At 45.3% G+C, this 26537-nt stretch overlaps 1 protein-coding gene across 1 annotated transcript in view; it reads left to right on the top strand.

Moving 5' to 3' along the window:
- The first annotated feature begins 12002 nt into the window (after positions 1 to 12002).
- LOC142210225 (guanylate-binding protein 2-like) overlaps positions 12003 to 26537 on the top strand; it is a 28289-nt gene continuing 13754 nt past the window's right edge. The window contains exons 1-10 of the mRNA XM_075279249.1: positions 12003 to 12045; positions 13375 to 13502; positions 13984 to 14093; positions 17562 to 17752; positions 19273 to 19515; positions 19792 to 20075; positions 20418 to 20630; positions 22583 to 22685; positions 22774 to 22967; positions 24821 to 24964. Coding sequence (XP_075135350.1) covers positions 12018 to 12045; positions 13375 to 13502; positions 13984 to 14093; positions 17562 to 17752; positions 19273 to 19515; positions 19792 to 20075; positions 20418 to 20630; positions 22583 to 22685; positions 22774 to 22967; positions 24821 to 24964 — 1638 coding nt within the window. The 5' untranslated portion in view covers positions 12003 to 12017. The remainder of the gene's footprint in view (positions 12046 to 13374; positions 13503 to 13983; positions 14094 to 17561; positions 17753 to 19272; positions 19516 to 19791; positions 20076 to 20417; positions 20631 to 22582; positions 22686 to 22773; positions 22968 to 24820; positions 24965 to 26537) is intronic.

The following is a 26537-nucleotide window of genomic DNA, read 5'->3' as shown; positions in this document are numbered from 1 at the left end:
GCAAGTCTTTGCTCAGCCTTAGCTCTACCTCCTGCTGTACTGTAAAGAACAATACCCTTCATTTTATTATTTTATTGGCATTCTTGTTGTTCGGACACAAGATTAGTTATATTTACATAGACCTGTGATGTTGGATCTGTTACTTCTTTTGCCCGTGGATTGTTTGCCCCGACTGGTGGGGTTCACCTGCTGCAGCCATTGCATTGTCTTCACAAGAGAGACTTGAAGCTTGATAATGTCCACACATGAGTGAGCTGTATACAGTCCATTGTATTCAGTTACAGAGCCAGGTCATGTCTAATCCCCTGAAGGAGACCAAGTCTAAGTGCTCTATAAGGTCCAGCAATGTCTGTAAGACTGCAGGAGGTGACGTGTTGTCTTCTTGTTCCCAAATGTAGGGGAGATATTAGACGCTCAGCAGTGTTTAAGGATTGGGGGAAATTTACCAAAACTGCAGCAAAGGAGAACAAGAGCCCCGACCTGTAAAGGACAATCTGATTCCAGAGATCAACCTTCAGAGATTCTTGGGTCGGTGGCTGTCGGCGACTTCTCTCCTTCTTATTTTTTGTTTTGTTTCCACTTTAGGATGAAAAAAAGAAGATGAACGATTGGTACGAAGAAGGAGTCCGAGCCCTGGAAGGAGAGATTGAAGATATAAGAAATATAAAGATCAGAAATGAGGAATCAGAGTCCCATGGTATTGTGTTGTGATGTCAACTTCAGAATGTAAACCAATAGTGATCCAGTAAAGTCCTGATAATCTGGACCCCGATGGTCTGGAGCTCCTGATATGTCAGTATTAGAGAAGAGCAGTCCTGGTCCCGCACTACTAGAGAACCAAATGTAGAAGTTTGGGATAACTTGTGATTCTTGTGACGGGTTCTTGTCACTCTCTTATTCGTTACCTGACCATCCCATAAGTTCCCATGTTCCATATAATATGATGGGCCTTGGAGATTGGTCTGCTCTTCTGGCAGTGCCGCAGGTCTCCTTTTTCATCGGGAGTCTCTCAGACACCATGGGAGAGTTGTCAGGTCTGCTGTAAAGTTGTGTAATTTCAGGGCATTGTGCACACAATATAGTATAATATAATTAGGATTTGTGGTGGTCTCCAGCCTCACGTCCACCAGTGGACCCCATCAGCAGGGGCAGCTCTGTCCACCATATCTATTCCTAACTTGTAGACTAGGGTAACACAATGCTTTTTGGCTGAGACTCCTGCACTGATGTTCATGAATGGATCCACATTGGAACCCAGAGAGTGCCAGGACCATGGATTTGATTTGCAAAATCACTAAGTAGTCTTTAATTTTTTTTCTGACTACAAGGTTTCGTCCCCCTTGGGGTTGCAATTAGAGATGAGCGAACACTGTTCGGATCAGCCGTTCCGAACAGCACGCTCTCATAGAAATGAATGAAAGCACCTGGCACGGCAATCGGCCGCCAGCAAAGTGTACGTGCCAGGTGCTTCCATTCATTTCTATGGGAGCATGCTGTTCGGAACGGCTGATCCGAACAGTGTTCGCTCATCTCTAGTTGCAATGAGACTCCAGCCATGAACAGCAGTGAAGGAGTTGCAGGTTGACCTGGTGATCTCTGGTCACACAACCATTGCGTTTTCTGATGCGCTGTCTGATATGTGACCAGTATTGATCGTTATTCACATATTGTTCTAGAAAAAGTAACAGAAGTGGAGAAGAACGCAGAGCGAGAGAGACAGAGATTGGAGCGAAAGATCAGAGATCTGGAGCAAGGTCTAGAGGATCAGAAGAAGACTTGTGAGAAGCTTAAGGGAATGCTCATCAGGAAGTTGGAAGAAAAGAAGGAGATATGGATTCAGGAATGTCATCAGGAGATAGAAAAGATAGAAAAAGAGAAACAGGAGGCGAAACAGAAGAAAGACCGGGAGACGTACTGGAAGCTTGAGGTGGAGTATTGTAGGGCTCGGGGCTGGTTGGATGTTCCATGTTCTGCTGCACCAGGGACATTAGATGTTGGTTGGTGCAGCCTCTCCCATAGGGGCCGGTGTATAAAGCTTCAGGCCGGTTACACACTGTATTGTTCTCCTCCATACTGCGGCCCAGCCTGGGGTGTCGTCTCTTCTGGAGGAGCCTCAGACTGGAGTCACAGACCACATCTTGCTGAGAATAATTTTTGCTGATAATGGGGCTTGTGTTGGGTTTTCAGGGCCATTTTTGACTTTTTTGTTTTGTGTCTAATTTAGAATGTAGAAATGAGTATGCATCTCCGGACTGAAGGAGGAATCCGAGCCCTGGAAGAGGAAATTCAAGATATAGAAATTATAATGTAATATAGGAATAATGTAATATAGGAATTATGAATGGGAATTTGATTGTTTTCTGGTGTGGTGACAACTTCTCTGATCTTACTACAAACTGTACAAAATACACTGATCCCGTAAAGTCCTGATAATCTGGATCCCGATGGTCTGGAGCTCCTGCTATTTCAGCATTAGAGAAGAGCAGTCCCGATCCTGCACCGCTAGAGATCCTGACTGTCCCTGTGTAGGACACTGGTGGCCGCTGTCATTACTATACAGTCCGCTCCGAGATCCTTTACTGGTTTAGCTGGAATAAATGTCATATTGGAAACACATCGGAGTCCTGTTTTATGAAAATTGATGACGCCCATTGCTGCACAGACATACAGCGACCTCCACATGTAGCAGAGCTAACCTGAACGTCTGCAGCGAGAGATCTTATCACAGGAGGGAACAAGAACCAGTGGAACGTCACTGAACAATGTAACAATGTAACAATATAACAATGTATCTGCAATGGCGTCTCTTCTCTTCTATGATAAGATATCTCGCTGCAGCAGTTTAACCGAACGCAAATGTTCGCGTATCATCATAGGGTTAATTGTGTTTGCCAAATTTAGGGTGATAGTCATAGAGTGAGTGTGATGGGATTGAGGAATAGAGAGAGACTAGATGAATGATTGTGTCAGGGCTCAGGGTCTTATCTCCATATCTCTGGCCAACACCAAAAGAAGACCTCATAGTATAATTGTTAGAAACCCAACCGCCCCCACAATGGGAATCAACAAATGTTTAATTTAGTGTCAGGCCAGAGCTTTGTACTTGTTGGCATACTACCGTCCCCAGCAGACCTAGCCTCCGAGTCCCCTCTGCACGCACGGCCATTTCTTTAACCCCTTAAGGACCGGGCCTCTTTTTTCAACACTGACCTGTGTCACTTTATATGGCAATAACTTTGAGACGCTATAACTTACACAAGTGATTCTGAGATTGTTTTCTCATAACACATTATACTTCATGTTAGTGGTAAAGACTAAGCAATATTTTTGTATTTACTTATAAAAAAAAAATAGGAAATTTGAAAAAAAAAATTGCAATTTTCAAAATGTGAAATTCTCTGCTGTGCAGGCAGACAGTCCTACCACCCCAATACATGAATAAATCTCATCTCCCATATCTCTGCTTTATATCGGATCATCTTTTGTTTGTCTTTTCATTTATTTTGGATGTTACAAGGCTTACAAGTGTAACAGCAATGTTCCAGATTTACAGGACAATTCCCCAAACTAAATTTTTAGGGACCACTTCAGTTCTGAAAGGAATTATAAAGGCCTGTATAATAGAAACCCCCATAAATCACCCCATTTTCAAAACTGCACACCTCAAATAATTCAAAACAGCATTTGGGATGTTTTTTTTTAACCCTTTAAGCATTTCATAAGAATAAAAAATAATATGGAGGTGAAATTTAGACATTTCATTTTTTTTTTCACATTCATTTAGACCTAAAATTATCACATTCACAAAGAGTTAAAGGAGAAAATGCATCACAGATTTTGTTATGTAATTTGTCCCGTGCACAGAAATACCCCACATGTGGGTGTAAACTGATTTTTGGATAGATGGCAGAGCATGGAAGAGAAGGAGCGACACTGGGTGTGTGAAAAGCAGATTTTGCTGGAAGAGTTTTCAGGCGCCATGTCTTCATTTGCAGAGCTCCTAGAGTACCAAAACAATGGAAACCCCCCCAAAGTGACCCCATTTTGGAAACGGCACCCGTCACATAATTCATCAAGGGGGATAGTTGTTTCACAGATTTTACAAACATTGGAATGTGTAAATAAAAAAATGACTAAAATGTCCCTTTATCCCCAAAGTTTTCATTATCACAAGGGGTTAAAGGAGTAAAAGCCCCCCACAGATTGTTATACAATTTCTCCTGAACACGGCAATACCCCATATGTGGCCATAATCTGCTGTATGGGAACATGGCGGGGCTCAGAATGGACAGAGCGCTATTTGGGTTTTGGAGAGCAGATTTTGCTGGAATAGCTTTGAGGTGCCATGTTGCATTTGCAGAGCCCCTAAATGGAAACAATGGAAACCCCTCAAAAGTGACCCCATTTTAGAAACTGCACCCCTCAAGGAATGTATCAAGGAGTATTATCATTTTTAGACTAAATATGCTTCCCAAAAATTAATGTACAAAATGAAAATTGAAATTTTGAAAGACATCTGCCATTTTGGTGCCCAAAACATTGCACCCACTTTGTGTTGTCAGAGACCTGCACTCCTAAAACTATTAAGTGGGCCATCCCGAGGGGCAAAAAATTATATATGTGGGTGTAAACTGCTGCTTGGGCACAGCAGGGCTCAGAAGGGAAGGTGCACTGCGTTCTTTAGCTTTTGGGGTACAGATTTAGAGGGACCCTCTGGGCGCCATGTTGTTTTGCAGAGCCCTGGAGGTGACAGTGAACTGGAATTCCCCAAGAAGTGACCCCATTCTGTAGGGGCAATTTTAGGGTCTCTGCAAATGTGTCATGGCATCCAAAAAACAAACCGTCTAAGTCACCTTCTACCCACATATGACATTACATACATTATCCGGGGTACACCAGTGTCATACATGTGCCCTAATATCAGTATATACCACATATGACATTACGTACGGTATCCCAGGTACACCAGTGTCATACATGTGGCATAAACTGCAGTTTGGGCACACAGCAGGGCGCAGAAGGGAAGGAGCGCGATGAGGCTTTTGGAGTGCAGATTCAGATGTTTGGTATTTGGACACGATGTTTGTAGAGCCTGTAAGGTACCAGAAAAGTGGATTCCCCAAAGGAGTGACCCCATTTTGAAAACTGCACCCCTCAAAGAATTTATCAGGGGGTGCAGTGAGTATTAGTATCCCAGACGTGACTGCACAGCGGATTGTGAAGAGGGAATATATAAGCTGTGCGGAGAACATTGCAGACACCACATTCCCTACTATGTCCCAGTAGCTCCTATGATTCGGGGAGTCACTCTGGGGGTCACTCTGGGGGTCACTCTGGAGGTCACTCTGGAGGTCACTTCTGGTGTCTTTTCCCTCATATACTGTACATCGGGGTGTATCTGCTCGATGCTCTGGACACTACTGACCGACACGACTACTCTTCTCGCCCCAGTGCACTTTCATGTGCCCTCCTGGATGAGCTGCGCGACCTGACCAACCACCAATGGGTGGTTCAGGGCCCCGGATCACTGACATGTTTCCTTTAACCCAAATTTCCACAGTTTGCACCAATGTCTAAGCTAATAAGACGGGAACAGGAAACATATACACAAAAAACAACACATTGTAACAAGGAAAAGAAAAAACTGGCAGATAAAAGCAATAAAACATCTCAGACATGGAGTCCATTGAAGATAACAGTAATGTGTACGGGGTCATAGTGCTACGAGGAAGCAGAGTCAGATCTGTATCCTACAAATGGAAATCCCTACAATATCTGCTCAGCCTACAATCTGCCCTGTACATTGTAGATGAGTCTAAAGTGCAAGTTGGTTTGGAGGTACAATAGTCCTTGGGGTCTCTTTGTTCTTGTTTGGGACATGTGTGTATGGGCGCGTGTAGGGTGGGTGGGGTGATAATGGGGTATAATAGTCCTTGGGGTCTCATCTTCCTCTTGTTTGGTGACAGCTGGACACGTATTGGGCAGCGATCCCCACACTGGACTCCTCTTCTCCCAGTACGATGTTGAGTTTCCTCTTCTCGTCTCATCTGATTCATAAGGTGGGTTAGTTATGAATTTTTGGGATCTGTCACCCATGGACCCTTATTATTCCCAGGGGTGCATCAGAGTATAATAAGTGGTAGGCATAACATTACTCACCTCTCCTGGGCTCCATTGTGACATTCTGTGGCCCCTCGTTGTCTTTCTTTTGGCCCCCCCAGATGATGTCAATGGTAACAGGACAATCTGTGATTGTATATGGGCATTCATCCATATCATGATATTCCAAAAGAAGATTCCGCCAGACATCGCACCACAGCCCGGGAGAGGTGAGTACGACTGTTTGTTATATTTATTAGAGATCTACAAACTCCATCGATGGGAATAAAAGAAATAAACAGAATAAAACATTATTGGTTGAAGAGACAATTAAATCTACACAATCATATAATGGTAAACATCACATGAGAAAGGGTTGCGATTCCCCGAAACGCTCTGACAAGCGTCGTGTGTTAAGTTTCAGCCAATCACAGAATCGGAGAAACAAGGTCTACTACAAAGGCTACTGACAGAGAAGGAAGCCATGAGTCTCCTGGACTAGCACTCTCTGACTTGGAGGCCGCACTCTGCAGGTTATAGTGAGTGAGAGGTAAGAATTAGGATTTTGTACTCACCTCTCTGCCTCCGGGGTCCGTGCGGTTCCGGGCACACATGGCAGGTCACAGCGGTGCGTCCGGAGCAGAGTAAGAACAGCAGGGGAGCAGAGAGGTAAGTACTGAGCTAAAACACTGAGCGGGGCACTGGATGGGGGACAGACACGGATAGGGGCACTGTGTTGGGGGCATTATACAAAATCGGGACAAAATTCTGTAAAGAGCGGGGATGAGCGATTTTGAGATTTCCGGATCGATTTTAAAATCCGATTTCGGATCATTTTCCAGCCGATCCTGTTCATGAAATTTCCAATCCTTTCTGATCCTGATCGCTCAACCCTAGTAAAGAGACATAGATGGGGCAAATATACATCCTGGAGGGGGCAATAACTGTGTGGGATATAAGGGGGGGGGGGGGATTTAAAGGGTTTGAAACTATAGTTTGGATTAACCCCTTACTGTTTGCCCGCTCCCATTCATTCCTATGGAAGAGAGGTATGTTTCGAATATTATTCGACTCAACTCTATTATCCACCTTTCTAATATTGATGGTCTAGGCTTTCTCCAATCCTTCATGTTACTCCAGACAGACTAATGATGTTGAGCTCAGGACTATACCTGCGGGCAGTGGCGGATTCCGGCTTTGCGGGGCCCTGGGTAATTGACTTTGGCAGGGCCCTACTTACTGGGGAGTCTGGAATACCCCCCCAGGGGATCAGGGGGTCTGGGGGTCCCACCATCTATTTATAGAGCTGTATGTCCGATGCCTAGCTGCATCGGGAGCGTGCACGCAAGGCCAGCGGAATAGAAGTGACATTATCTCGCCGCTGGCTTTGCATATGAAACCCCGCCCACTAATTGACGCAAGAAAACCAGGAAGAAATAAGAGTTTACAGCAGTGAAGACTGGTGAGTAAGGGACATGGGAATAACTCTTTAAGGGCCTCACGCTTCTAACCGACCCGACCTGCGTTTTGTTAGGTCCAGTCCTGTAAGTGATTTTCTGGCCCTGGATCCGCCCCTGTCTGTGGGGGCCGGATCATCACTTACAGGACTCCTCCTCCAAAGAGAAAAGGTCGCACCTAATATTATTGGGATTTACATTTCTCTTTTTTGCCTTCACCTCATTTTGGTAATTGACAAAAAAATTAACCCTTCTATGTCTGGAAGCTTCTTACCGCACGGCATTGTTTCCACACTTGTCTAAAACATTTGCACAAAGCAGTGCGTTACAATGTACAAGGACCAGGATGGACGAGGAGAGCCCGGAGACTTCTCCATCTTTGGTCCTTACTTGCTACCTCATTTGTCTACTGGCTCAAAGTTCTTCAAGGAAATCTGATGGGCCAAAGTACATACAGAGCGTGAACAAACCTTTAACCCTTCGCAGTGCACTGAGTACATGAGCGGCAATAAAGTATTTCACATCCCACCTACCAAATATCATATAGACAACTGTAGAGCTCGGACTTCATGTACTGTGACCTATATATATATAGACTATACATCATCACTAGTAGCAGAAGGATATACAGTCATGGTGTCCAGTAGTAGCAGGAAGATCCTACAATATATAGCGACAGACCCAACACCGCCATATAATGGAGAATTATGGAGTTATCTGACTCTAATGAAAGGTTTGCACCCATGAGGTCACCCTGAGCCATTTGCAAGGTCTTATCTGCTATAGAATCATTATCAATTATTTGCATCATCTTCTCCATCATGTTCTCATCCAACTCAACAAGAACAGGAAGAAGAGGAAGTACTGGGCTATGAGGAATATAGCTCTCAGCAGAGGTCACATGACTACTATGGAATGGAATCTGTGATGATGAAGAAGACATGGTATACAGTGCAGAAAGGCAGCATGGCAAATTATATGTTACAACAACAGAGGAGCAAGAGGAACACACAGAACCCTGACTCAACATTTGTGTTTCTTTGCAAAAAACTTTATTCTCAGTAAATACAATAACCCTGTGGCTTCTGGTGTGATTGCCAAGAACAGTAGTGCTGCTGTTGCCACCCACATTCTTAGTGGTAGTATTAATACTTGCACTGGTGGACAATCTGACAGTAGCATAAGTGAGTTCTCCATCTTCCTGCGTATATAATAGTGACTGGCAACAATTCTGACATTGTATACAGTATGTAGGTTTTGTTTTTTATGAAAAAAAACTCTAGTTACAGAAAATTAGATTTAGCCGTGACAGAGTAACTTCGCCCGTATTAGACTAAAGCAGACTATAGTGTTAGCCAGCTTGTTTGTGTTTTACTCATTAGAGCTGCACTTTGTGTGCCTTAGTTCACAAAAAAATAAAAACTTTATCAGGGATTTATCAGACTACAACACTGCGTCAGTCAGGTTGTTGTTTTTTTCCATTAGAAAGGCACATTATACGTCACATAGTTCCATAGTTAGTATGGTTGAAAAAAGACACATGCCCATCAAGTTCAACCAGGGCATGGGAAAGGGTATGGCATTCTACACATGTCAATAAGCATCAATGAAAGCTTCTCCTTTATTGAGACTGCCAGCTGTGACTGCTGTCACCAGCTCCTGAAGTAGGCTATTCTACAAACTCACAGTCCTTACAGTGTAGAACCAGCTCCTGGAGTAGGCTATTCTACAGACTCACAGTCCTTACAGTATAGAACCAGCTCCTGGGTAGGTTATTCCACAGATTCATAATCCTTTCAGTATAGAACCAGCTCTTGGGTAGGTTATTCCACAGAGTCATAATCCTTTCAGTATAGAACCAGCTCCTGGGTAGGTTATTCCACAGAGTTATAATCCTTTCAGTATAGAACCAGCTCTTGAGTAGGTTATTCCACAGATTCATAATCCTTTCAGTATAGAACCAGCTCCTGGAGTAGGCTATTCCACAGATTCATAATCCTTTCAGTATAGAACCAGCTCCTGGGTAGGTTATTCCTCAGACTCACAGTCCTTACAGTATAGAACCAGCTCCTGGAGTAGGCTATTCTACAGACTCACAGTCCTTACAGTGTAGAACCAGCTCCTGGAGTAGGCTATTCTACAGACTCACAGTCCTTACAGTATAGAACCAGCTCCTGGGGTAGGCTATTCTACAGACTCACAGTCCTTACAGTATAGAACCAGCTCCTGGGTAGGTTATTCCACAGATTCATAATCCTTTCAGTATAGAACCAGCTCTTGGGTAGGTTATTCCACAGATTCATAATCCTTTCAGTATAGAACCACTCCTGGAGTAGGCTATTCCACAGATTCATAATCCTTACAATATAGAACCAGCTCCTGGAGTAGGCTATTCCACAGATTCATAATCCTTTCAGTATAGAACCAGCTCCTGGGGTAGGTTATTCCACAGATTTAAAGCAAAGAACCAGCATTAAACCAGCTACTGGGATAGGCTATTCCACAGATTCACAGACCTTACAGTGAAGAAGCCTTGTTGGCTCTTGAGACTAAACCTTTTTTTCTCCAGACAGAGGGAGGGAGCGCTCCCCTATTTATGTAGGTTTATCAATTCTCCGTCTCCAGATTAAACCAATTTACCTTCTCTACACTCTCTTCATGACTGTGGTCCTCCAGGCCTCTTATCACTTTTACGCTCCTCTGTTGAAACTTTTCCTATCTATGAAGCGGCTGCCCAGAACTGAATTGCATTTTCTAGATGGGGCCGCACCTTCCAAAGTTTCACATCTGCATTATTTGAGACTCTGTTGCAGAAACCACCAAAAATTGGAGTCGAGAAAAGTTTTGCACTGAAATAAACTGCTGTTTTAGCATCTGGCTCTCACAAAGATCCACGCACAGATGTGAACCTAGTCTAACATTGTAACTGTAACGTGGCGCAGGACCAGCGTTTCTTCCTAATTCCACCCCATGTTGAATGCTTTTCCAGCTTCTCACTACATAAAATGGAATATTAAATGACACGGCTACAAAAAACAACTTGTCCAGCAAAAACTAAGCCCTGATCTGGCTCTATGGACGGGAAAATGTATATGTACTGTAAATGAAAATCGTAAAAGGAATAACAACTGTGGCAGGAAGGGGTTAATGTCCTGATACGTAAAAGCAGAAGATTCACAGAGGACGGACTTTGCTTTTCCCAAGTAGAATTACAAGTAACTTGCAGGCAGTCTGCATTGTAGGAGACGTCGTGGTCGGAGTCATTTCTAGGACTCTCTACTTTCAGTTTGCCATGAGAAGATTTGCAGAACAGACTGCCGTGAAACGGGGTCAGAGCTTCGCTCCAGGTTATGGGACAATACGGACTGTACAGACAGCTGCAGACAGACACACTGCAAGGTAAGGGGCAATGTGAGGGCTTATTCTTTGTGGGACACGTTGCACTTTCTCCGCCACTAATTTGGGCTACATCTAATATTTACATTCGGTTTTCTCCGTCTTTTTTGGCGTTCCATGTGAAACCCCCCCACAATTCTATCAGAAGATTTTGTATGTTATGTTTACCGTGTTCCCTCCGCATTACACACGGCATTGATACCTTATTTATATCGGTTTTATTATCTTTTACCAATTGTATAAATCCTGGCGGAGATTTGTCAGGGCTCTTTTTTTGCAGGACGAGCTGAACTTTTGGTTTTTAACTTTTTCTCTATCCCACAAAGGGACTTAGAACCTGAAATCTCAGATCCCCAGAACAATGTCCTGCAATCGATGGTATTATTGCGAGGGATAAGAGAGGTGGCAGGTTTGCTGTGATCTTGTCCTCGGACCACCTGGATGCCGTGATCGCCATTGATTAGGGCATCCAGGAGGTTAATCCATCAGTGTTGGTATATCCTCCGACTCTGGCAGCTAATCGTGGGCCTCGGTTATGTACCACAGCCAAGTGCCAGAAGGTGCTGCTTCTGTGACCGCACAGTACTATTACGGGGTTAAATCATCCAAAATGGCAGCCATGCCTTCATGGCCATCCTTGTAAATTTACCCTCATGTCATTGAATTGAGATTAACACCCTTTACCACCACTAAAACAAACAAAAAACCCAATTGATGGCCATTGAGCTTATCCCTACAATCATTCGCCAATCAACACAATCATGTTCGTGAACAATGGATGCTAATTCCATGACCGTCATCCCCTCCCCCCAGGCTGCTCCATTTACTGTCTCCTTCTACGTTTTTCTCTTTTGTGCCTGTTCCAGAAAAAATCCTCCGCCCTTAAAGCCTAAACCAGTTCTGCCTCCAAATTTCTTTTTGACTCGGCCCGTCTGTCTGATAGAGAATGTGGACGGGGATAAACTGGTGGTCAATAAAGAAGCCGAGAAGATCCTCCAAGGAATCTCCCAACCGGTCGTGGTCATTGCAATCGTAGGAAAATACCGGACAGGAAAATCTTATCTGATGAACAAACTGGCTGGGAAGAGAACAGGTGAGTGATCTGTAATAGGAGAGCGCATGTCACCTGTACACGTGTGTGCGGATACATGTATGTAAGGACTAGAAGATGAATACAGACTATGGATAAAGGTGTACAAATCTCCCAAAACTCATTGCGGGTCCAATTTGATACAATTACTGTGTGAATTAAAAATGTCCTGAAAAGTCCCATAAGATACACAAAGCTCTCCCAGGACTCAGGGGTGTAGCTAAAGGCTCATGGGTCCTTCTGCAAAAATTCAGCTTAGACCCCTCCCCCTTACAAATTCAGTCAGAGCTGCCACCCCTCTCTGTAAGGATAGAGCTACGCGGTGACGTTGGCTGTGACATTGTAACCAAATATCCCTTTCCAATCACTAACGGAAGTAAATGGAGCCACACTAGGACTTAGGGAGTGTTTTGGGTTTGTTTTTTTTTACCAAAAATTCAGGAAGGTCTTCTACTGGAGCCAAGACTGCATTAGAGCAGAGGATTGAGGGCCATGGCTAAGCCACCGCACAGGTCACACCTGATCTCTGTACATGGTCAACACCCCCACACAAGTTCTGCTCATTATAGTTTGGACTGAGATGTGCGGGGTCACCGATCCTGTGACCCTGGTATAAAATCTGGATGTGATCCTTTCCCAAGAAAGCTGAAGAGCTCCATACACATCTCAACTTCACCCTAAAGGTCCAGGCTCCTGGCAAGATACCAAATGAATCTCCTTTCTTCAATGGCATGTATAATACCTCATCGCCTAACTGGTCCACCAAGTCATGAAATGGTTAAAAAACATTTCCTTCTTGACCCGATTTTGATGAGACACTGCCGGTATGTCCGAATCTCCACAACTGGATTCTCTGCCAGCTCATAATTTTTGCAGAAAAACTCAAGACCCTTCCGGGTAACAAAACAGACATCGAATTCGGGCATGTCCTAGGGAGGATTCAAGACCAAGCCCATCCTCAGCCGGTGCACAACCACCTTAGCTCTTGGAGAGTAGAGCCTGAGCATATTCCTACATGTGTACCACCTGGCCCTGCTGTCGGGATGGACCACATAGACCTTCATTTATATATGATAATCCGTTCATAGTCCCACCAGTGTGATACAGTGATATATTACAGGACAGAACACACAAGCTCACAATTGCAGATAGAGAATATTTAAAGGCGTCATTGGAAAGAAAAATTGGCCTTGCAAAAATCAAGCCCTTAAAAAGTTACGGCCTTTGTCATGCAAAGAATTACAAATGAAAACACAAATTGGTGCATTAGAAAAGGAGATAACAGAGGTTCGCTATGATGAGTCAAAGTTGAGTTTCTCTGAATCTTTCCAGGTTTTGCTCTGGGATCCACCATTCAGGCACAAACCAAGGGAATCTGGATGTGGTGCGTTCCCCACCCTCGAAATACTGGACAAAAACTAGTTCTACTGGACACAGAGGGGCTGGGCGATGTGGAAAAGGTGGGTTATAGGGACTGTTCAGTCCTGGAAAGTTATTGAGCTCATTCTAATGGGATGAAGAGTTTGCCCGGGGCCATAGAAATAGGTTTGCATTTTCTTTTCTTTTTGCAAAAACCGCCCCCCTTCAGTCCATGGGCTGTGTCTGGCACTGCAACTCCTCAAGTGAATGACCCAAGTCTTGCAGTATCTTTCCAGCTGCTACACAGTGTACAGAGCTGGGCTAGTTGCCGTATACAACAATTCCTCTAAACAGTTGACTGGTGGGGAGGTCGGACCCCTCTAAGGACAGTCCTATTCAATCCCTGGAAACCCCTTTTATATAATTTCAGGCCCCACATAGTGAAATGTAAATATTTCCCATCTCCAAAATTTAGGTTGATCGTCAGTCTACAGATCTGCTCACCCCCCTCCTACCAGTTTTAGTACATTACAATTCTGCACCTTCTGCAAATTTGGTAACAACTTTTTTCTGGTTCTGCAGGGAGACTCTAAGAACGATGCCTGGATCTTCTCCCTGGCCGTCCTGCTGAGCAGCGCCTTGGTGTATAATAGCCTGGGGACCATTGACCAGCAGTCTATGGAGCAGCTCCAGTATCCTTACCTCCTATGTAAGAAGGTCAATTCTAGGATTATTGGCTCTGGTATATCTTGGGTGGGGACATTGTTGGCCCAGTGGCAACGTCTCATGAGTGGATGCCCATCCTGGACATAGTATGATATCCCCCATTCAGTAACCTATCATAAGACAATTTCCTTAGAATTACACACTTCCTTATACATCTCAAGCACAATTCTACCTACTTAGAGGAAATGATTAAACTTCTTACTGAGACAGGCTTGGACTGAGGTTTCCTCTAGCTGGAGTTCTTCCCTCTCTCTTTTCTTCTCTATGTAGCCCAGACCACCATAATGACTTCTTCTAGCCATGACTCAGTAATGCCCCAGAGATGTAAATGGTGACCCAAATAATAATAGTGGCCCAGATGGCAACAGTACAACAAAGTAAGTGGTAGCCTTATTTGTGTGCTATACAGTAATAGTGGCCCTTTTAGGCCCTACACACATTTGTTTTGCCCATGTGTGCTCCACAGAATATAGAAGTCAGATTACTGAGCTCTGCCGGTGAACCTGTCAATCCATCACGTGACCATGGACTGTCCATCTTCTGACCTTGGACTGTCCATCACGTGACCATGGACTGTCCATCACATGACCATGGACTATCCATCTTGTTATCTCGGACTGTCATCTCGTGACCATGGACTGTCCATCACATGACCATGGACTATCCATCTTGTTATCTCGGACTGTCATCTCGTGACCATGGACTGTCCATCACATGACCATGGACTGTCCATCATGTGACCATGGACTGTCCATCTCATGACCATGGACTGTCCATCACGTGACCATGGACTGTCCATCTCGTGACCTTGGACTGTCCATCATGTGACCATGGACTGTCCATCACATGACCACGGACTGTCCATCATGTGACCATGGACTGTCCATCATGTGACCATGGACTGTCTATCTCATGACCATGGACTGTCCATCACGTGACCATGGACTGTCCATCTCATGATCTCGGACTGTCATCTCGTGACCATGGACTGTCCATCACGTGACCATGGACTGTCCGTCTCATGACCATGAACTGTCCATCTCGTGACTTTGGACTGTCCATCACGTGACCATGGACTGCCCATCTCGTGACCATGGACTGTCCATCACGTGACCATGGACTGTCCGTCTCATGACCATGAACTGTCCATCTCGTGACCTTGGACTGTCCATCACGTGACCATGGACTGTCCATCTCGTGACCATGGACTGTCCATCACGTGACCATGGATTGTCCGTCTCATGACCATGAACTGTCCATCTCATGACAATGAACTGTCCATCTCGTGACCTTGGACTGTCCATCACGTGACCATGAACTATCCATCTCGTGACCATGGACTGTCCATCACGTGACCATGGACTATCCATCTCGTGACCATGGACTGTCCATCACGTGACCATGGATTGTCCGTCTCATGACTATGAACTGTCTATCTCATGACCATGAACTGTCCATCATGTGACCATGGACTGTAAATCGAAGTAAATAAACAATGACAGTGAGAAGAGCTGTGGAATGTATATTGGAAACTGTGTAACTTGTCATTATGCAAACCATAAAATTTATTTACAGAAACTGGACAATCCCTTTAATTCCAACATGGCTCTCTCAGCCCTCCCTTTAGGAGTCAAATGGGAGCGATGGGAAGTGGGAAGAAGCCTATGAGATTTATGTTCAGACCTCCGGATGCATCAATCATTTGGAGAAGTCCTGAAACTCCTATATACTGTAGGTGGAACGTGGCCCCTTCCATACTATCTATAATGTCCCCCCTCTGGTAGTTGTTGATGTTTTCATAGTCAAATTATAACTTTAATGCATATATGATGGTCTTGAAATATAATTCAGCCCAGAACGGAAGAGTATGGCTGTAAACCCTCAACCTACTGACAGTACAAGGCTAGGGAAGAGTACACTATGGCTGTAAGACTCCGCCCTTCTGACAGTACAAGGCTGGGGAAGAGTACACTATGGCTGTAAGACTCCGCCCTTCTGACAGTACAAGGCTGGGGAAGAGTACACTATGGTTGTAAGACTCCACCCTTCTGACAGTACAAGGCTAGGGAAGAATACACTATGGCTGTAAGACTCCGCCCTTCTGACAGTACAAGGCTAGGGAAGAATACACTATGGCTGTAAGACTCCGCCCTTCTGACAGTACAAGGCTAAGGAAGAGTACACTATGGTTGTAAGACTCCGCCCTTCTGACAGTACAAGGCTAAGGAAGAGTACACTATGGCTGTAAGACTCCGCCCTTCTGACAGTACAAGGCTGGGGAAGAGTACACTATGGCTGTAAGACTACGCCCTTCTGACAGTGGAGGGATATCAGTGCCAAAACTAACAGCACCAATATCTCCGGAGGCGAAGCTGATAGTGTGTATTCACCGCCATGTCATCTTTCCAGCAGTATATATAATACCGCACATCTCTGAGGTCTGTAACCACTTCTAATAACTCGTCTACATGGATGACATTTCATGTCACTGGGGCGTAGATCACACGGCAGGAAATGTTTCATTGTAATTGTAGAAATTGTAATTGTTATGACTGTAGGAATTAGAATTTTTGGAATTGTAGAAATATTAGTAATAGTAACTGAATATCATTGTAATCTTAAAGGGATCCTATCGCTCAGACATGATTTTTTCTAAGTACCACGTCGGAATAGCCTTAAGAAAGGTTATTCTTCTCCTACCTTTCGTCGTCTTCTCCGCGCCACTGTTTGCCTACAATCCCGGTTCTTGTCGGTATGCTAATGAGCTCTCTCGCAGCACTGGGGGCGGGCCCCAGTGATCAGACAGCACTAGGGGTGTCCCCAATGCTGCGAGAGAACTCTCTCCAGCGCCGCCTCCTCTTCTTCAGCAGCGTCATCTGGTTTCTGACTTCTAGGCCTCAGGCCTTTGGCAGAGCAGACTACGCATGCCCACAGGCCACAAGAAAATGGCCGCTTGCACAGTATTGTAAGTGGCCATTTTCTCATGGCCTGTGGACATGCACAGTCTGCTCTGCCCAAGGCCTGAGGCCTAGAAGTTACAAGGCACCGCCGGAAGAAGAGGATGAAGAGGATGCTGCTGATAAAGATGGAGGGGGCACTGGAGAGAGTTCTCTCGCAGCATTGGGGACGCCCCCAGTGCTGTTTGAGTGCTAGGGCCCGCCCCCAGTGCTGTGAGAGAGCTAATTTGCACACCAAGAAAAACTGGTATTGTAGGCGAACGGCGGCGCGGAGAAGACGACAAAAGGTAGGAGACGAATATCCTTTCTTGTAGGATCCCTTTAATAATTGTATCTATTGCCATTAGATGTGACTGTGGTCATTCTATTTCCAGCAAATTGTATCAAATACGGGATTTGTCATCTTAATAATTGCGGTAATTGTTTTAACGAGAAGTGTAATAAAATCGCCATTTCCTTAGCAAAACAATCTCTCAGTTATGTGACGGAACTAACAAAACGGATAAAGCTGAAGTCATCTTCTGTGCTCCAAAGTGAGACCTCCGAATACAAGAGGTTTTTCCCATCGTTCACCTGGTGTGTCCGAGATTTCGGTCTAGTACTTGAGAAGGACGGTAAACCTATAACAGAAGACGAGTATCTGATGTCAGCGCTGGAGATGAAGAAAGGTGAGCCCTGTTACTTGTAGAATTACCTAATCTTTTATTTCTACTGTAGGTTTGGAAAGGGTTGGGGGTGACCGGGAAGGAGCAGGGGTCGGGGGGCGCATGTCAAAAGTTGGCCACAGGGCTCTGCCATTCCTAGTTACACCACTGGGAAGGAGCCTTCAGTAGGTAAAGTATCCGGACATGAAAGTCTACCAACCATCTCCAACTTTCCATCCTTCAATAGATTCCGCTCCCCTGACTTTGGCACAGTTGGATTTTCTTTAGCCCCCACCATCTCAGAGCAAGTCATGTTATTAGTTTCAGCACCGAGTATTCTACTTAGTCTCCATACTGTCAGGTGGGTGGTCTTAGATTAACTGCAGCAGCCCAGGACCACCCACATGACAATAGAGAGAATTCCTCACTGTCTGGGATCTGATCCCTAGAGGGCTGGCTGTATCAGGAGGCTCGCCTTACTGCAATGGGATCCAAAATTAGTAAACATGGACAAACCTTGGAAGATTTAAGGCTCGCGCGGTTCCATCTAGAGATTCTTTTGGGTCCTCTTTTGGCCTCTTGAGTGAAGTCACGCACCTCGGGAGACCTCAGTTGTCTCATGGGGCGTGCCATCATCATGACACTAACACAAGTGACCTGATGTTAGGCCTGTCCCCTGGGGCACATGATATCACCCAGGGCGCTGGAAGAGGAACCCGAGGGAGGACTGGATACCACAAGGATGCCCAAGAGCGGTGAAGGAAGGCAAGTATAAGTGTTCGGCTTCCAGTTATTATCTGAATAGACCCCAGCAGGGGTGAACCTGGCTCTTATGCCGCCTGAGGCGGACGACAGAAAGCGCCCCCCCCCCCCTTCCGGAGGAGGGGACGGGGCGGAGCAAAGGGGGAGGGGCGGGGTGGATGGGGCGTGACGGAGCGAAGGGGGCGGGGCGGAGCAGACGGGGCGGCGTTAGCGGGCAGAGAGCAGGCAGGGAGAGGACCTGCTCTCTGCCTGAGCATGAGGGGAGGCCGGTGGAGCAGCACTGCATCCACAGGACCTTCCCAATCCACCGCTCGCTTCCCGTGCCGGGCTGCTGAGACGGTGATGCTAAGCCAGTGCAGGACGGCATAGCGCTGCCTGAAGCGCTCACTTCAGGTCGCCTCATGGGAGGTGCGGCGCTGGATCCCAGAGTATACTAGTGGTTGAAGAACCCCCATAGTTGAGCCCTAAACCTTTGGATAATTTTGGTCAAATCTGGTTTCATCTGAACGGGTTTGCCCATCTCTATAGTTAAGCTTCACCTTACCATTGTATAGAAAGCACATAAGGGATGTCTAGAAGTCTCCAGCCATCCTGTGCCATGAAATCTAAGTTTACGAGTATTCAAGGGAAGGGTAAAACCCCCATGTTGGAATCCGTGACCCCCCAATGTCACCTACATAAAAAAAAAAAAAAAAAAACATAATGGAGAGGGGCGACTATTATTTATTTATTTATTTACAATTTTGCACTAATAAATAAAATGGCTTATTTTTCACTTTAAGGTACTGACAAGAAAACCCAGGACTATAATCTCCCCCGGGAGTGCGTTCTACATTATTTCCACTCCCACAAATGTTTCGTGTTTGACCGGCCGGCGTCAGGGAGAAATCTACAGAATCTGGAAAAACTAGAAAAGAGTCAACTGGAAAAGGAATTTGTGGAACAGACGACGAAGTTCTGTCATCACATGACAACAAACAGCCGGGTAAAGACACTCGATGGAGGAAGACAAGTGACTGGGAGAAGTGAGTAACATAGTAGGGAATAAGTATGTGCACCCCATAACCCCATCCCCTTATATGTATTATATTCATATGACTATGTCTGTACTGAAATGGTTGGCACGAAGACAATAAATCTGTCTTAGCCTATCATTAGATTAGCACAGAATATGATAAAGGAGGTCAATTAGCAAAAACCGCACCGATACACTCTCACCTTCACCCGGGGGTCTTTAGCTTGAAATAAAACCCACCAGGCCGGTCATACGATGCTGAATATTATAACCTTCTATGTCTCAGTGTTGGCCGTTCTCGCTGACTCCTACGTGAAGGCAATCCAGACTGGATCGGTTCCCTGCATGGAGAATGCCGTTCTGGTTCTGGCCGAGATCGAAAACAAAGGAGCCTTGGAAGACGCCCTGACCAAATATCAACGTGAGATGGACAAATCTATCCCGATGTTCCCGACAGAGACCCAACAACAGTTCCTGAACATGCACACTAAATGTGAGAAAGACGCCATTCAGGTCTTCCTGGGACGTTCACTCAACGACAAGGATCAGACATATCAACAGAAGCTGAAGGTCAGTCCTCAAAGTAAAAAAAACCTCTCCTGCCCCAGATATCAGCATTAAAAAAAACTAAACCCCTAGAGCTCCGAGCTCAGCGCTAAGCACTGGGCAATACAAGTCACCAGCTCCATAACATCAGACGTAATCCATGACCATTGTAGGACCATGCGGAGAACGACCAGGCCAAAAAACATTCCCAAATAATCAAAAATTTACAATGCAAGTTACCTGGTCTGTATTTACTACGACGCTCGCACTAGGCGAATATTTCATCCCATCACTTATTAGTCTGCACAGTCCGGGCCCGCATGCTGATGGTTTCCGTAATGACATCACTTCTTCTTTGTTTTACAGGAACTGATACATAACAAAATGAACGAATACTCTACAAAGAATGCAAACGCTTCGAGAGATTTCTGCACAAAACTTATACAACAGCTAAGTGCGACTCTAGAGAGAGACATACTGGCAGGGAGATATTTAACTTCCGGAGGGTACCAAAAATTTTATGCCGATATCCAGAAGATAATGGAGACATACAAAAGAAAACCTGGTAAAGGTATCATGGTAAGTTTCACAAAGACCGGACCGTAGATTGTAATGGTGGGGGCGACAGGTGAGCAGTGGATTAGATGTTCCGTGTCCAGGGGTTCAGCACGTGCTTTGCACCCATCCACTCATTTGAACCAAAATTAGGGTGCTCTGTAGATGGCACTATACATTTAAAGGGAATCTTTCTGCAGGAAAATCAGTATACAATTAAAGTACCTTGTACACTTTCCAAAAATGTCTTCTTTTTTCTGCAATGCGGCTCCATTTTCATGAACAGGGCATTAGGGGGTCAGGGCCGGTTAGATACAGCAGACAGTAAGACACTCCCCTAAATCCCTTTTCAGATAATTTGCATACATATAAAACACTTATTTTCATAGAAACGGAGCTGCAATACAGAATAAGAAGGGAATAGTTGGAAAGTGTAGATTACAAGGTGCTGTCTTTAGTGTGATACCGCTTTTCCTGCTGACAGACTCCATTTCATGTATGCATTCATCATGCGGTATGACAATTCTACTTGGAAGCGATGTACCAAATGCATCATTCTTATTGGATGGAAGCTAGTTTGAAATTGAAAGATTGAACAGATTGCTGTGAAGCCATGCGGAGGACATCACACGTGCTACATTGTGTTTGTCTTCTCCGTCAGAATCTTCCATTCCTCCAAGGGATACTTTAGAATTGGAACGTCACAGACAATAAGGTGAGATCCCTAATTTTGGAATCATAGCCAAATCCTGCCACGACACCCAAATAAACCTTATTCATTAGGTCCGATGAGCTCGTCCCCTACGTAACTTACCGTATATACTTGAGTATAAGCCGAGTTTTTCAGCACAGTTTTTTTGCTGCAAAACCGTGTCTCGGCTGATACTCAATACGATAAGTGAGTGGTGAGGCCGCGCCGTCTCCAGGACCGCCCCAAGATGTTTCCAGAGTGTCTTCTCTGCCTTGGAAACATCTTAAGGCGGCCCTGGCGACAGCGCTGCTTAACCACCCACCAATCGGTACCAGCGCTGCTCTAGCGGCCTCTCACACACGTCTTTCACAGCGGACCAGTCATGTGACATTTTCAATTACCGTATTAATTGACTCGACTACAGCCGGCCTCCGCTCCAGTCCCGGCACCTTCCCCTGGCTACATCACACGCCGGGTGACGTGGCCACATAAGCTCGGGCCCGCACCCGGCATGTTTCGATGACGCCTAACTGCGTCTTAGCGCAGGCGGTATCATCACGCCCCCTACGCTGAGACGCAGTATACGGCCGGGAGAAGAGGAGCAGCGGAGGGAGCAGCAGCAGTAGCGCGAGGTCGGTAAGTACTTAATGTTTAGTTGAGTATTCCCAGCAGGTATTGGCCTATTTACCAACCTCCCTGGGCCTGCTCACTGCCGCCCCCCGATTCACCCTATACTGTAGGCCACAGAGGTCGGCAGTGCGTAGGCCCGAGCCACAGCCATGATCCCACTGCCGCTATTATAATCAAAGTTCCAGGGGAGGTGAGAGAACATAATAAACACTGTTACACACCTCTCTGGGATCTGATGTTACTCCTAGCAGGCTTCGGGCCTATATGGTAATGCCCAGATGTCACGTGGTTTGGGATATTACCATATAGGCCCAAGGCCTGTGCCAGTAGTACTATATAGGCCCAAAGCCTGTGGTAGTAGTAATAGACTGTTACTGCTAGCGCAGGCTTTGGGCCTATATAGTACTACTGGCACAGGCCTTGGGCCTATATGGTAATATCCCAAACCACGTGACATCTGGGCATTACTATATAGGCCCGAAGCCTGCTAGGTTTAACATGAGCACAAACAGAATGTCTTGCCTTTCCCCCCCTCGGCTTATACTTGAGTCAATAAATTTTCCCCGTTTTTTTATGGTAACATTAGGGGGGTCACCTTACATTCGGGTCGACCTATAATCGAGTATATACGGTATTTTACTTTTTACACCGACAGGCTGATGAGGTGTTACAGACGTATATCCATGAGAAGGAGCCCATCGCAGCTGCCATCATGCAAGGCGATAACACCCTGACTGAGAAAGAGAGACAACTACAAGGTAAGTGAAGGATCGCTCCTCCAACCTGCCATGTGCACCGTGCGGTGTGTCCTCAGTAACACTTCTTGGCATTTCCATACTGTTTTAGTGGAACGTGCTAGAGCGGAAATCGCAGAGAGAGATAGACAAGCAATGAACCAGAAAATCCAAAATCTGCAACAATGCATCGAAGAGCAACGCGTGAGTTTCGAGCAGCAAAAGCAAATGCTCATGAACAAGATGAGAGAAGAGAGAAAGAAGATGATTGAGGAGAATGAACTGGTGATATCTCGGAAGCTCCAGGTAGAGTATTGTAGGGCTCGGGCCTTATGTGGAGGTTACATTGCCCAGGAGAGTAGATACATGCAGAATCTATTATTATTATTATTATTATTATTATTATTATTATTATTATTATTATTATAATATTATTATTATTATTATTGTAATGATCTCTCTGCTGATCCCGGCCATAGATCCGGGCTGGCACTTGAAATAGAGATCAGGTTAGATTTTGGCAAACCTTACCAGAAATGCTATTGTTATAGTCTGAAAGGTTCGGAAGGGACGCTGCAATATAATAGGGATTCGAGAGTGGGAAGCCACAAAGTTTCGGGAAAACAACATTTTTGAAAAGTCTATAGTGATTCCGGTTAGAGATGAGCGAACAGCGTTCCATCGAGTACATGTTCGATCGGATATCAGGCTGTTCGAGATGTACAATTACAATCGAATACCACGAGGCCGGAGGAGGCGGAGTCTAAGAGCGGTCCACAGCAGTCTCCATTCTGGTCCGATCTTAGACTCCGCCTCCTCACAGACGAGCCTCCGGCAGAACCAACTTTGATTGGCCTAATGCTGTACTCTGTATGACATTCGGCCAATCAACACCGGTCAATGCATTCCTATGGGAAAAAGTCAGCTCCGGCATATCGCAAGCTGACAGGGATCTCGACGTAATACAGTGACTTGGGCATGTTAGATGCCCCCAGACATGCTTCCCCTACTGTCCCAGTTGCATTGCAGAGGTGTTGGCATCATTTCCTGGGGTGTCATAGTGGACTTGGTGACTCTCCTGAGTCGAACAGTGGTTTCCCCTAAAGGAGTATTTATTCCCCATGGACTATAATGGGGTTTGATGTTCAATCGAACAGTCGAGCATTGGGCGACTACTCGAATCGAACTTCGAACATTTCACTGTTTGCTCATCTCTAATTCCAGTCTACAGAAAACCCAGTGTATAGGGAATTCAGTCTATAAGGATCCAAGTCTATAAGGAATCCAGTCTATAAGCAACCGAGTGTATGGTGAATCCAGCCTATAGTGATTCCAGTCTATAGAGAACCCAGTCTGTAGCAAACCCAGTCTATAAGCAACCCAGTGTATAAGCAACCCAGTGTATGGTGAATCCAGTCTATAGTGAACCCAGTCTATAGTGAACCCAGTCTATGAGCAACCCAGTGTATGGTGAATCCAGTCTATAGTGAATCCAGTCTATAGTGAATCCAGTCTATAGTGAACCCAGTCTATAAGCAACCCAGTCTATAAGCAACCCAGTGTATGGTGAATCCAGTCTATAGTGAACCCAGTCTATGAGCAACCCAGTCTACAAGGAATCCAGTCTATAGTGAACCCAGACTATAGAGAACCCAGTCTATAGAGAACCCAGTCTGTAGTGAACCCAGTCTATAAGCAACCCAGTGTATGGTGAATCCAGTCTATGAGCAACCCAGTCTACAAGGAATCCAGTCTATAGTGAACCCAGACTATAGAGAACCCAGTCTATAAGGAATCATTGTCTACATCTCTAGTCATTTAGCTCTTCCCTGTTGAGTCTTCCAGGTCATATCTTGGGTGTCGATCAGTGCATTTCCTCATACCACTCTCACCATAAATCTTATCAATGTCCTTGTAGTTTGGCCCGGTGTCATTATCTGATGGAGATCAAGTCACATTTCATTGGTGTAAAATCTACCGCACAAACTACCAAATGCAGAATCACCGGGCAGAGTCGTCTTCTCACACATTTGGGATTTATTACAAGCTTTTTTTGGTCGTCTAAATTGATCAGAATTTTAAGCAGCGATGAGTTTAATATTCCTTATTATTAGATAAATCTCTGTCTTGTCGTATTTCTTTTATTGTGTACATTTCAGGAGCATGCCGTAATGAAGAATGCCGGGTTCCAAGATAAGATGTCAGCCCTGCAAAAAGAAATTAACAATTTACGGGCCGAGAACAAATCCCTGCTACAGATGGAGCAAGAGAAAAAGATCCAGATGCAGAGACATGTAGCGTCGGTACCCCAGAGGCCCCAGGGATGGGGTGCAGTGCCACAGGTCACACCACCCTGGTCATTAGAGGTTGGTTGGTGGAGCGGGTCTGCAAAGGGCTTTAAAGAAGAGACTATAATCTGCCGACCCCTATAGCATGGGTAAATACTTGTGAAATCGGGAGAGGAGGCAATGTGACCCAGGGGACGGTTCTGGCTCTGGCCATGTGGAACTCGCTCAGAACCTCCAGGTCCAGACAAAAATTACAAAGGAAGTAAAAGTCCTGGACAGACGAGTAATTAGCAGATGCCAGGCCTCTGAGGACTCTTGAGGTTTTGCATTTCCTCATAGCACTTGTACCTTGTCCATGTGTCTTTCCCATAGGGAGATCATTTGTGTCAAATATACAGTATAGACCAAGGCTTCGAGCCTCACCAGTTAAGCCATAGACATGCTAGGACCCAACCAGTAGAAGACACTGACACTAGAACACTCAGATTATCTAAGGCTGTATTCACACTAAGTAACGCTGGCATTTCTTGTGCTTATTTTTGCACATAGCGCCGCGTTAACGCCGCATGAACGCAGCGTTAACGCCGCGCTATTTTGTGGTGGCGTTGCCCGGCGTTAATGCGGCGTATACGCGGCGTTAACATGGCGCTACGCGGCGTTAACGCGGCGCTATGTGCAAAAATAAGCACAAAAAATGCCAGCGTTACTCAGTGTGAATACAGCCTTAATGTGTGTCCTCAAAACCAAACAATATTAAATATTGTAAAAACAAAATCAATCAAAAACAGATCATTCTAAAAAAAAAATCTCACCAATGGCGTCAAACAAACACCACAATGCAGCACAAAATACCACCAGCACCTCTAGTACAACATGACTGCACAAAATACCCCAAGCACTTACCTTACGGTGCCACAATAGCCTGACAGTGAAAGTGTCTCTAAGCAAAAATGACCGGTGGTGCTAATCTAATAGTAGCAGTCCCTGACAGTATAATGTCCCCTTAGTAGTCCCACACAATATAATGTTCCCTTAGTAGTCCTACACAGTATAATGTCCCCTTAGTGGTCCCACACAATATAATGTCCCCTTAGTAGTACCACACAGTATAATGTCCCCTTAGTGGTCCCACACAGTATAATGTCCCCTTAGTAGTCCCACACAATATAATGTCCCCTTAGTGGTCCCACACAGTATAATGTCCCCTTAGTGTCCTCACACAGTATAATGTCATCTTAGATGTCTCAAACAGTATAATGTCCCCTTAGTGGTCCCACACAGTATAATGTCCCCTTAGTGGTCCCACACAGTATAATGTCCCCTTCGTGGTCCCACACAGTATAATGTCCCCTTAGTGTTCTCACACAGTATAATGTCACCTTAGATGTCTCACACAGTATAATGTCCCCTTAGTAGTCCCACACAGTATAATGTCCACTTAGTAGTCCCACACAGTATAATGTCCCCTTAGTGGTCCCACACAGTATAATGTCCCCTTAGTGGTCCCACACAGTATAATGTCCCCTTAGTGTTCTCACACAGTATAATGTCCCCTTCGTAGTCCCACACAGTATAATGCCCCCTTCAT

The sequence above is a fragment of the Leptodactylus fuscus genome, chromosome 6, assembly GCF_031893055.1.
Source record: "Leptodactylus fuscus isolate aLepFus1 chromosome 6, aLepFus1.hap2, whole genome shotgun sequence".
NCBI classification, from domain to species: Eukaryota; Metazoa; Chordata; class Amphibia; order Anura; family Leptodactylidae; genus Leptodactylus; species Leptodactylus fuscus.
This window is presented reverse-complemented; position numbering and strand designations above follow the sequence as displayed.